Source organism: Lepisma saccharinum, chromosome 23 (assembly GCF_977018435.1).
Source record: "Lepisma saccharinum chromosome 23, izLepSacc3.1, whole genome shotgun sequence".
NCBI lineage: Eukaryota > Metazoa > Arthropoda > Insecta > Zygentoma > Lepismatidae > Lepisma > Lepisma saccharinum.
In genome coordinates, this window is record NC_139251.1 from 40,293,703 (window position 1) to 40,307,386 (window position 13,684).

A 13,684-nucleotide genomic window follows, 5' to 3' on the forward strand; every position below is an offset into this window, starting at 1 on the left:
ATGCACAAAAAGTACCATAATATAAAAAAGACTTGACAGTTCAGCAAGACTACTTACCTCACCCACAAGCATTTCAAAAATAAGAACTCCAAGGCCCCACCAGTCAACAGCACGTGTGTATGATGTTTCAGTCAGCACTTCGGGTGCCAAAAACTCTGGAGTACCGCAGAAGGTGCCTGTTCTATCTCCAAATCCCATTCCTTCTTTGCAGAGCCCAAAATCAGCAATTTTCACATATCCCTCCGTATCCAGCAACAAATTATCCAGCTTCAAATCCCTGTTAGAAATACAAAATATGTTATAGCAATGCACAGTGCAAAAAGAAAAATTATTTAAGACAATTTTTGTGTTTTCCGGTTGGACTATTCTTGACTTGAACTTTAAAAATGTAAGACATGCAGTTTGTAACTCAGAAATTGTTACTACTATCATTCTCTTTTTCTTCTAAACTATAACATTGGTCGACAAAATTTTACTTCTGTAATGTCAAAGCACCTGATATGATGCCTCTTATGAGAATCTTTTTGTGCACATTCCAGATCTGTTAATCTGTACTTTAGTTAACAAAAAATTGCTATTTCATATGTATAATTTGCTACATCAGACCTTAACATGTACTTTTAGTACATATTCTTCAGTACCTTACTTCCCATATATCGGCTATCTTAGATTCCATTACTAGTAAATTGTGCCACACATAGGGATTGAGGTTGGTGCAGAGCATCAAAATACTTGAAATATGACAAAATACACTACTATTTAAAAAACATGTACTTTGACTGTATTTTACATACCACACATTGCTTGTAGCAAAAAAAAATAACTGCGACAATTATACGAAAATAATTAAAAACATCAGAAATTGTGGGATGCCATCACTGAAATTTCATTGAAAAAAACAAACAATTACCTGTATATAATTTTGCTCTCGTGAAGATACTGAAGGCCCAGAACAACACATGCTGCATAAAACACTGCTCTTTGTTCAGAAAACACATCGGCATGTATGTGCATCATAAGATCTCCTCCAGCAGCATACTCCATTACAAAACATACATGACACTAGGAGGAAAAGAAAGTAAATATAAAAAAAACTTTAAAAACTAATACATATATACATAAGGACATAAAAGGATATCAAGGGTAGTTACGTATTGTGTTTCTATTTAAAGTCACATTTCTGCCAATTTTGGCTAATTGGAAGGGTATGGATGATGTGATGATTGGATGAAATTGATAAAGGGATACTTACAAAGAACATCTATGCCCAGGCTGCGACTCCAATCTGGGGTGCATTCTGAAAGTCTGAGCAAGGAAGGAATTCAACGAAGATAACTGGGCTCGTGAACCTGGTGAAACCAGTTATTTTACAGACTTATGGGATGCTCACGATATGCAAAATTTGTTTTCTTAAAGATTAGATTTTCTTGCTCTTATTAATTTTTTCCACTATGGCGCAGGTGCAACGATTTGTTTATAGAAAGTTTCTGCATGGCGTCCAGCGGAAGGCATGTCTTTCTGACAGAAATAAATTCTACTGCTGATACTCTTACTAATTTTGATCACATTGTAAGAACAGTTGAGGCACACTCATCTTGTGCATGTTGCGTCATATCGCTCTCGCATTCAACTCGTGAGACTTTCAGAATGGGCCCCTGGAAACTTTAGTAGAATAGATCAGAAGTCACCAGTTGATGTGCTAAGCTTCTGAGCTGGTAAATTAACTATTATACTGGTAACCTTTCTTCAACCTCATTAAATCAAATAAAGAAAAATTGTTACAAAGGTCAATAGGATTTTTCAATTTCAGATTACACAGACAATTTACAATATTTTTATTATTAATTAAAAAATATTTAAGTGGAAGTAAAGAGAGCATTTTTCTCTATATTCAACCCCCACCTTAATTTTATAAGTTTCGTTCTCCTACTGTTACAAAGATATGCACCAGTGGATTGAAATATATGTGCATTAATGCAGATAATGTGTTTAAACTCTCTCAAGCAAACAATACGACTGACATTGTATAAAATTAATACACTAATATTTGATTGTAAAAGAGCAGGGGGATCCCATGGACTATATAATCACTGATATACTTCCACTTTAATTTTTAAACTATACATTTCCAAAATTTGTTCATGCAGATACACCATAAGTGCATGACTGCAATTGTAAATAAACCTTGCTTACCTCTGTTTGAAAACATGAAAACAAATTAACAAGAAATGGATGACGCATTGAATTGGCCACTTCAAATATCCTCTTCTCTGCCAGCAAAGATTCAACTTCATCTCGAGCTATGATGTCACCCTTTTTCAAGGCCTTAATAGCAAAATATTCTCCGGTGTTGCGGTACTGTGACAAAATGACCTGAAACAAAGAAAAATATGGTTCACAAGGAAAATGATTTAGGTGCATAATAATGCAAATAAAAACAGCCCCTTGGAAGAGTGAATTAGGTGGGTTCCCCCACTCATTTTGAAAAATCAAACCCCATTACTTTTGAAATAACCTTCCAGTTCCCTCATAACATACTAAAATGAACATCTTGTCTTCTACTTAGCATGACAATCAGAAGAATAATTTTTATTCCACATTGTTGTTGGGAAAAAAAAAAAAAAAAAAAAAATCTATACATGAAATATTCTCCGAAAAAGTGTTGCATGTAACATAAGTAAAATAACAATACAGTAATAAAAAACAAAAATAAATGCCAAAATATTTATCTGACATCAAATTGGAGTATTGAACTCCAACTATACGCATCAATTTACCAAAGTTTGGCTTTGAAATATTAAAAAGTTACATTTTAATATTAAAATACCTCTTATGTAAATACAAAACACATTTTCCCCCCCACATAATATTGGTGTAAAATCATTGAAAAACTTCAAACTTTGCTTAACTTCCAGGATAATTAGTGTCTCATTGCATTTTTGTGGACGTCGTGAAAGATCAAAATGCTGGAGAAGTATCGGTCCAACATTGGTCACTAAAATCGAACCGAAACTTTCCGATATTGATTCAGGCTCAGCCCTTAAATATATACAGCGTGTCCGGCTTACTAAACTGAATTGAATTGAACAGTCGTAGAGTCAGTAGCCCCCTAGATCTCCGGACATTACTCCTCTTGATTTTTTCTTTGGGGTTTTGTAAAGTCACAAGTGTATCAGACACGAGTTCATGACTTTCCTGATCTACGACATCGCATTTGTGCTGCAATCTGAAATGTGACTCCAGTAATGCTGAACAACACATGGGTGGAGCTTGAACACAGTTTGGACATCTGTAGAGCAACTAATGGTGCTCATATTGAGGTGTACTAGGTAGGGTTACCAGACGTCCGGTTTTTCCCGGACATGTCCTACATTTTAGCCTTGGTTCCAGGAAGAATTTGAAAAAATGTCATAAATGTCCTACATTTTGAGCGCCACAAAATATGAATTAGGAAAATACGTGTTTCAGTTTAACAAAGAGAAATCGTGCAAGCTACAAGTCTACGGACTGCACTCCCAAACTCAATAGTGACATTTATTTTGATTCAGTCATTGCCGAAAAAGAAAAGAAAATATTGTCCTGCTAGAGGACAAATGGAAAAACGGAAGCAATTAATGAAAAAAACTTTTGGGGCCACATTCTGATGATGTGACATTTCAATGCCTGAGGGTAATTTCTTGCCATCGGGTTTACAGGTATACTGATGAAACAAGGTGTTTCCCATTCTTATTCATTATTTTGATTGTAAAGCAGGAGTATAGAGAACGAAGTTATTTATGGTATCTACCAGTCAAGAAAGTCGTGAAAGACAAGAAAGTAGGTCAAGAAGTCAAGATATTATACTTGTGGTCAAGAATTATTGCTACCCCAATGACTGATTAGTTGATTTCGTTTATTTTACTTAACTTTTTTGCCCCTTTGGCTAATCGCGAAGATGAGGATGAATGGTGGTAAGATGATGGATGAAGAGACAATCACAAACATATTGGGACGACAACACGAGTCCCACATAAGATTATACTGGCTGTGAGTCCAGACGCCAGAGACTCTCTAGTCTGCCAAATGTGTCCAGCATGCATTAATAGATAAAATAGGTCTAAATCACTCGTTATATACTGCTGCAGTTTTCATTTTAACCGGCCTTTTGGTAGGATTTTCTTAAATATTATTTTCTTTATTGTTAATTTCCAATCGAATCCTACTTAGGTAAAGAAAACCGAAAAAATGTAAAGAAGTAGTCCTGAAAAACTCAAGAATTTTGGATTTGTTATTTTGGTAGACACCCTGTTATTCAACTAAAAAATACCCAAGATGAAACTTTAGAACCATTTCAATTACGGTAATCGCTGAATATTTGTTTGCCATTACAGTTCATAATGCAAACGTTGAGAGATTACTTTCATTACCATCAGCGCAAAGGACTCACAAGAATTTTTTTTTTCATTAAGTCTTAGAAGTTTGGTACTGGTTCATATAATATCAAAGAGTTTGACTGTCCAGTCTCTCATAAATATATTTTGACTAAACCTGAAATTTTGGGAAAAATTGTCTCCTCTGAGAAGTAGTTAAAAAAGGTGCATTGTTTGGTATGATTACAAGTTTGGAAATTTTGAAATAAGGAATTCATTAACCCTTAGTACGCCGCACGGTCTGACGAAAGTAAGCCCAGTGTCGCCGAGGCTTTGAGCGGGAAATTTGAATTCGTATACATAATGGAGAAAAATCGTAATAACTCTGGCACTATGGGACCAATCTACTTCGGATAACTTTTGTTTTGCAGGCAATACATCGGTGCATGCAACCATGTAAAATTTGGATGCCCCAACCACGGGGGGGTTACGAGCGAGGGCTGCATCCCCCCAATTTCAATGAAAAAAAAAAATGTGGAGTTTGCCCCCTCTTCTCCAGCTACTTTGGGGAGAAAACCGGAACTTTTGCTTTTTTTTTTTTTTTTTTTTCAAAGAATGGACCTTCCGCAACAGAATGAAACTTGATTCATGTTCGTGGGTGCAATACAATTTGAATAATAAGGCAAAACGTAAAACTCTAGCGAATTTTAGTCAATTTGCATATTATTCATAAAATTGTTATAACTGACACTATGGGACCAATCTACTTCAGATAACTTTTGTTTTGCAGGCAGAACATCAGTGCATGCAACCATGTAAAATTTGGATGCCCCAACCACGGGGGGTTACGGGCGGGGGCTGCATCCCCCGAATTTCAATGAAAAAATCATAAAAATTTGGAGTTTGCCCCCTCTTCTCCAGCTACTTTGGGGAGAAAACCCGAACTTTTGCTTTTTTTGTTCGCACTTGCATCTTGTGTAGCTACTGTGAATCTATTTCTCCCTTTTCACACGGCTCTTTGTGGAAATATGTCCGGAAGGAAACGTTTGTGCGTTAGGGAAATCGATGAGATGTTATATGATACGAAGTGTTTATGGTGAGGCCTTTGTTAGTCCTAACAGAGGAGGGAGGGAGCCTTTGCAATCCTTTCTTTTGTCTATACTTCTGGATAGACGCACGCTTTAGACTCATGCTTTTGGCCTCTGGCTATCGTCAAGCTTCATTGCATTTCTAACATAGAGGCGATAGAAAGCTGACACTGCCAAACCTCATCCAATCCCCTCTCTCCTTGCCCTACCCCCCCCCCCCCCCCCGCCACTACTTCAGCTCGATCACCAGGTCTAAACACAAAGAAGAATGTGTGCCTTATCAGTACTAAATCACAGCGTTGGAAGCTTGGAGGAAAACAGCAACGTAAATACCAAGCATTTATTGTGTCTGTCAACTGAAGAGCGAACACGTGTTTGGGTGAGCCCAAACACGTGACATATTCCGAGAAAGGAGGGGGTGGGGGGATTTGGAATTTTCGAAACACGATTGCAAATTATGTTCCCGAACGAACTGTCAGTGTTTCAACCTCAATATACAAATATAAGTGTGGCAAACCCTCGATAATTGTATCTAAAGCTGTTTGTAACATATGTGTTACAGCGGCTACAAGGGACATACTTTTTTTGTAACATATGTGTTACGGCGGCGAACTAAGGGTTAAGAAATCATTTTTTTTAAACTGAAAAGTGTCAATTTTAAAATACTCTATAACGTGTTCTATAGAAATATGTATTATTTATTGTGAATGTTTTGTGTCCTGCACTTTGACTCAATGTCTTACATTTTGGAACATTATGTCCTACATTTCCCTTATAGCGATCTGGTAACCCTAGTAATAGGTATGTACAAAAACTTTTTGAGTTACTCTATAGGTAGAAGAAAACTCTACGGAAATATCTTCATAAACTTAAAACTTATAAAATTTTCTTTTATTGTACTTTTAAGCCGGACAGACTGTACATGTATGCTTTTGTTGTTAACCACAGGCATAAATCATTCATAAAAACTGTATTTGCCGATTGTAAAACTAGTTAGGCATCAGAGGCGTGGCGTGCATGTAACCGCTGTTACCGCAGGTAACAACAAAATATAAAGAATTGAAGAACCTGTCTTAAAATATTATTGCATACATAAACTGGTAATATTGTTGTAAAGTAAATATTGCAGACTGACATTTTCTATTACACCGTCAAAAGCGAAGAGGAGGACTGTTCCGGTACCCTCTTGAGGCAACACGAGGAAAGGGCCCTGAGCCCACGCAAGGAAGACTTCGCGTCGCGGTAAATACTGTTACGGCGGGGAGGAGGAGGTGGGTTATTGCCATGCCTGTTTAGCCACCACAGTTGTCTGTGATCCTTACCGGATACAGATCAGTGTTGCCATATTCAATTGACAGAAAAGATATAAGTTGCCTAATCAGGTCTATCTTACTCTGAAGGTGTCCACTCACACTGGGGAACGATGGTGCAGTGGTTGCATCGCCCCCTTGTAATCAAGGGGTCCCGCGTTCGATACTCTGTGGAAGCACAAGTGGTTCAGAGGTTCAGATCCCACTTTAAACAGTAGGTCCAGTCCCGATCAGCCTTACTGTGCATACAGTGGACGTAAAACACCAAAAATAAAAAAAATCAAATCACACTGGGGAAAAGCAAACTACCAAGTGATATTTTGTATTTACACTAAATATCAGCGATTACGAAAGTCCTCCTTGTCCTTCTTCGGCATCATGGGCGAGAAGGATGGGGATGGTCAAGGGGTCCGCTGTCCTTCTAAAAATGTCAACCTAAAATTCTATTATACAAACTAAAGGTTAAAAGATTAAAAATCAGTAACTTACGTGTGTGAGCATGAGATTTTTCGAACTACGTTTCGAAGGTTATACTACCTCCTTCAGGTTGAAACTATGTTTTCAGACATCTGACATGGTGCCTCGTCGAGAAAGTGATGGTTGAGGATTTAGGTTAAAATGGTATAGGAAAGACACTTTCTATAAAAAAGAATGTAAAATACACATACTAAAACCGTGCAATACTCTATAAAAACAAAGAACGTTCAAAGCTAATGAAGGCGAACTGCCGATCGGTGCTCGGGGTAGGCGAATGCACGGTGTCAGCTCATACCTGGAGAAGGAAAACTCCTCCCCCCGGTGTTTCCTCAACTGGGGCTCGTGAGTCACCAATCCAAGGTGAATTCAACTTCCACCTCAGTGGCTTTCCTAACCTCAGGGGTAAAATACTATGGAAGACACGTAGATGTCATCCTCATCATAGGGAAAGAAACCAAACTTGATAGCATTTTCAACCAATTGGGCAAGCAAGATCCCAGAATTGGTTTTACTAGAGAAGATCTGGCCAATGCAAAGATTCATTTTCTAGACATATGCCTTACCAAAACCGGACAACGGATTGTAACCGGGGTCTTCCATAAACCGTTGGCTGGCGAGCTGTACCTCCATAAGAGATCCCAACATTCGAATAGAACTAAGTTAAATGTTTTTCTTAACTTTTTCATTCGCGCTGAAAGGCTGTGCAATGACGAAAAAGAGAAAGAAAAATAAGAAGAATGGATAAAGAAGGTGGATATAAAGAATGGATATACCATCTGCGACATGGAAAAAGTAGCTAGGAAAGCAAAAAAGATTGTTAGACAAGAACTATCACAAAAGGATGAAGATGAAGATAAAGATAAAACGGAAGTAGGAAACGGTGAGAAGAACACTTATTTTGTCGGGATTCCATATTTTAAGGATGTTTCCGAGAAAATTGAAAAATCTGTAAGGGGATACGGGATAAAATGTGGTGTGAGAGCACCTCTGAGCATTGAAAAACACTTCACGTCTTATAAGAAAGGGAGGGGAGATAGGCGCGATAACCCTGAAGAGCAAAAGGGAGTGTACAGGATAATATGTGAATGCGGAAAGGAATACGTGGGACAGACCAGGAGGAGTATGCAAATTAGGTGGGGCGAGCACGATAAAGATGTAAAGGAGGGTATACCCAAGACAGGATTGTCTGAACACGTATTAGTTAACCAGCATAAGATCGCCAAAAGAGAAGTCATTAGGAAGATTAACAATAAATTGGACAGGAATGTGTATGAGGCAGCCTATATATGCGCGGATAATAGGAATAAACTCAATAGGGATGATGGGAATTTGGAAGACTGCTGGATAAACTTTTTTAAAAAATGGAATAAAGCCGCTGGGAGTAGAGACGAGATGGGCTTCCATGTTACCCCTGAGGTTAGGAAAGCCGCTGAGGTGGAAGTTAAATTCACCTTGGATTGGTGACTCACGAGCCCCAGTTGAGGAAAGACCGGGGGGAGGAGTTCCTTCTCCAGGTATGAGCTGACACCATGCATTCGCCTACCCCGAGCACCGATCGGCAGTTTGCCTTCATTAGCTTTGAACGTTCTTTTGTTTTTATAGAGTATTGCATGGTTTTAGTATGTGTATTTTACATTCTTTTTTATAGAAAGTGTCTTTCCTATACTATTTTAACCTAAATCCTCAACCATCACTTTCTCAACGAGGCACCATGTCAGGTGTCTGAAAACATCATTTCAACCTGAAGAAGGAGGTAGTATAACCTTCGAAACGTAGTTCGAAAAATCTCATGCTCACACACGTAAGTTACTGATTTTTAATCTTTTAACCTTTAGTTTGTATTTAATTGTGAGCAATCAGCACATTACCAGTATATAAAATTCTATATTTCACACATATATTATTATTTCAGTTACAGGAATTTGTGATAATTGTTGAAAGGCCTATTGAGATTGACATACGTTGTTGCAGGAATGCAATAATTTCGGATTGAAGCAATGTTTTTGAGGTAGCAGCACTGTTTTTGGGTGAAAACATTACTTACAAACATAATTTCCCGATTGTTATCTTAGCATGCTCTGAAGTGTCAGGTGTCGCAGGTTCGAATCCTCAGCAAGAAATAGTTATTTCAATGTTTGTTGTTATTCTTTTACTTACACAATTATAAAAATTAATAATTACATACACAAAATAATAATAATTTTATTTAAATAATTCACCATGCATCCTCATAGTCACAATTACGATTATCCTATAAAGTGAGCAAGGAACGTAAAATATACGAAATAGTAGTGGTGTCAGAAATGAGATTTCTGTGGATTTAGCGAAACATGGGAGTGGGAGTAGTTAGGAAACAGTTGAAGACTAAATCTACATACGTCTTATTTGAAACAAAAAGTTTCGCAATTTGGGCAAATCTGGTTTCAAAAGAAGTAAGATGGCAACAGTAGTAGAACTGGACTTCTTTGCAGTGTAAGGTTCTGAAGGAAATATTGTCTATTGGGGAAGCACTGATGCTGAGAGGGGAGGGGACAAGGAGGGTGCTTCACATGCTACAAAAGTAAACAATGGTTGGCGGGAGGGACTGTGCAGTGAGAGTTTTGTGAGTGGTGTCTTTCGTCCTTTTGTTGTTTTCGGGCATTGTCAATTAATTAACAAGCGGTGTTAATTACTTCGATGTTTCTGTATCAAATTAAGTATTTCTTTATTACGCTAATGTTTATCATGTCAACAACCAATGTTTGCGATTTCACTTCAGTGCTTATGCCAACATTTTTTTTTCCTGATTAATAACTTTACAAAAATCTAGTATTGAATTGCAGTCGTACCAGAATAATATTATACGAACTACTTGGAAGACATGAGGGGGGGGGGGGGGCATGAAGTGGGGAGGCAACCAAGTCTTAAGGCTCCTTCCTTAAATGTCCTACTGATAACCGGTAACACTTCCAAAAATCTCACGCCACGCCACTGATAGGCATATTAGTTTTATATTGTAGCATTCCAAGCTGTTCACTCTCCTGAGTGATATGTAATATAAATATAACTGTGTCTGCCAGTTATCAGTTACTGTGGTAGACTATTCTTGTTTTTGTATACTGACAAAATGAGAAACCATACCTTTCCAAAATGCCCTCTTCCAAGTACACTGATGAGTCTGAAATTGTCTATTGACATTCCAGTGAACTGTGAATGGCGGCGCGATTCATAGGCACTGTCCCGATATTCCAATCCTCTTGCGCCAGGCCTTCGAATAACATCTGGAGCTTCGAATGGAACCTGGAAAAAATAAAATAGTGTTCTTGCTAAATGTTATTCATGTACATTCACCAGTAATATACTGGATTTTAACGGTTACATTTCAAATGTTTCAATATGAGGCAAATGGTACGATTTTTTTTTTTTTTGCACAGTATTGTACCATTCCCCCATTTTAGTTCAAAAGGTGTGAAATATAAAACTCTTTTCGCCCATAAGTACTATAAATAAATTAAGTGAAAAATTACCGTCAAAATTGTATATTGAACACACAAAAATTACATACATATATTCATTTCCCCGTAGTCCATCAGACTTTGGAACCTATTTCAACGTAGTTTTTTTTTATGTACAATGTTTCCAAGTTTAACAACGTACAAGAAGAAGTACCCTTATAGTTGAATAAAAACTCTTTCAGTTACCCATTATATTCTGTTTGAAGTTTTACTTTATTGTTTCTATTTTAAAGGCTATGAAAGCCTGACAAAAATACTGAAACCACATTGCATAAGACAATTGGTATAGTGAGTATGCACATGAAATTAAATGTTCAACATATCTGCAAATCCCTCCACTAACTTCCAAAAATTAAGCATACTACATAAAATTCCTGAAACAGAATTGTATTTTTCAGGCACTTGTTCCTTTTCAGCCACAGAGAATCAATGAACAAAACATATGCTTCACCTGAAATTCTGTACAGGTTCTGAAAGAAAAGCTCCTGGTTAAATGATCTGAAACACAAAGTTCATGCTGATCTGAAGCATGATCACATCACAACACAAGAACAATCATTAGTAGGACAACATGCAAGTTCAATTTCTCAGTTAACAGCACTTTGAAAGAGAGTGAAGAGTACTTACAGGTAAGAGGTACAGTTTCACATTGGGTCCACATTTGTATCAATTCTGTCAAAATGCAGATATCAGAAAATAAGAGGAAGGTGAGATATAGGCTATGGTTTTCTCCTCACACTGTTGTAAGTGAATCTCCAACTTGATTCCTGAACTAAACGTTTAGTAGGAATATCATTTAACAATGTGTTTCAACTCCAATCCATTTCTTATAGACAATAAAAACTCTTGTTCTTCAAATTTCACCAATCACAATGCTTTGGCATTTCATAAAAGCCCATGGAAATTTCTAACTTCCATTCAACGCTAGACCACGTGCAGCTTGACCAAGAAAAACCCCACTCGCTACTTTACCCAGCAACAAAATGTGAACTGTATGTACCTCAGTCTGCGAGAAAGGCAGTGACATCACAATATGTGCTGGAAATGGTCACCATTAGCCTCCAGACAGGCCTGGACACGACACCCCAGCTGGTAAGCATATCCTGACATAAGTGCTGAATTTGTTGAACGATACTTTCTCTCAATGCACTGATCAATACTGGTTTGTTTTCATACACTCGCCCTTTCAACTAACCCCCAAGGAAGTAATCTGGCATCATATGATTGAGGCAGCATGGTGGTCAATATCCTTTTGAAATTATGTGGTTGCTGAAAATGAACAGAAGAAGGCGACTGGCAGCATGTAGCTTGGCCAACCGCCTGATGTCACACAACCATTCCCCTCCCATCCTCACAGAATGAACTTTGTGCAGTTCTTGTCTTGCTGCTGTGTCTTCTGTCTTGACAAACTTATCACCAAAATGCCAGGTAAAGTAACAAGTGGGACACACTGTATTATCACAAAGGAGAAAACTACACGCTGAAAGTAGAGATATAATATTTAATGTTGTTGAAGTTCTTGGCAATGGAGCAGGGGAGGGAAGTTATGCATATGGCAACATGAGAGCACTCTGACAAGAGAAAGGGAAGCAAACAAATGACTGTCCACTCCAGTCACGAATTTGCTGGGGTTTTTCTCATCTTGGTTGAAATGTGGATCTCCATCTCATTCGGCCACTTGCGCTTCATGAAGGAAACTGTACCCCTCGTCCTTAAGAACAATAACGGAGGAATGTTTTTGTTAATGTAAGGAACAGTGAGGGAAAAGTGAAGAGAGTACACCTGAACAAAAGAAGATACACTCTGCATGCATCAGTAACGGTACTCTTAAGGACATCACCACTAGGAAAGTTAAGACAGCACAAAAGTTGAAGGTTATGTCACCACAAGCTACCACAGAACAATCACATGGCAGTCGACCACAGATCTGTGAAGGAGAAGAAAAGCCTGACAGCTAATAGGTGAAGGACATTCATAAGACCGGATGAACGGTGCTTGCTTATCCTATACCTCATCCTCTGGAAATTCAACCACAGGCTCGGGTGAGGGAGATGGCTGGTGGACTGCTAGATGAAGTGCACGAGCCTGGATCTGGTCCAATTCGGGGGAGGCACGTTCCTCTTTTAAGAAGTCAAACTCCCTGAGTGCACTCTGCAACAGGAATAGGGACGGTGCTTCAAAACCCAACCCCTCAAAGGTACCACTCCACTAACATGCACATGAGACTACATGTCATTGAGAAAAAGTGTGTATCTATATGTAGACAACTACTTCCCATTCCAAATAATAAAAAAAAAGTTACATGTTAGGTGAAGCACATTGTAATGATACTTTAAGGTGCTGCTGAACCTTCAATTCGTGCCAACGAAATTTTTTTGAACATTCCTCCTTTCAAAAATTGCTATGACACTCCAAATTCAGAAAAATCAGATTCATTTAAAATTCCTTCTAGAGCTTTCAACTGAATCTTCGTGCAGTTTGCTTTTGCTATTATTTAGACACATGTGATAGAAAATAGGTTTACAGTGCCATGCAACTATTCTAGTTACTGAAAATTAAATCACATGAAGATTCAAGTCATAAAAAAGTTAATATTTCAAGCTACTTGCCATTAAAGTATTAAAACTTGAGATAAAATCACAACATGTACCTAGATTGTACTCTAAATTTTTGGACAGACTTTGGGGAGAGAGTCATGGAAGGGTTAAAACTTGATTAATATAAATTAAAAGGTATAAAAACCTCTCCATTTGTCCCCTAAATTTTTAGACCAACTTTGACCTTTTTTCAGGAAGAAGGGTTGTGGAAGGGTTAACACATGGTTATTATGGGTTAAAAGATTTAAAAACTTGTCCTGATCATGTTACTGAAACGATTAGCCCTGAGGGAGATTTCACACTGAAGCGACAGATGACACACGAGACATGTCGTCTGAGGATTTCACCAATCAAACGCAGACTTATATG

At 37.9% G+C, this 13,684-nt stretch overlaps 1 protein-coding gene across 7 annotated transcripts in view; it reads right to left on the reverse strand.

Moving 5' to 3' along the window:
* Positions 1–13,684, reverse strand: part of Pkn (serine/threonine-protein kinase N) — a 183,958-nt gene that overhangs the window by 5,588 nt on the left and 164,686 nt on the right. For 4 of the 7 annotated variants that reach the window (XM_083144599.1, XM_083144598.1, XM_083144597.1 and 1 more), the window contains 5 exons: positions 12,729–12,869; positions 10,345–10,503; positions 2,194–2,373; positions 911–1,062; positions 58–277 (listed from right to left, as the gene is read on the reverse strand). In XM_083144599.1, coding sequence (XP_083000725.1) covers positions 58–277; positions 911–1,062; positions 2,194–2,373; positions 10,345–10,503; positions 12,729–12,869 — 852 coding nt within the window. The remainder of the gene's footprint in view (positions 1–57; positions 278–910; positions 1,063–2,193; positions 2,374–10,344; positions 10,504–12,728; positions 12,870–13,684) is intronic. The other 3 variants (XM_083144602.1, XM_083144601.1, XM_083144603.1) reach the window with 1 other exon arrangement.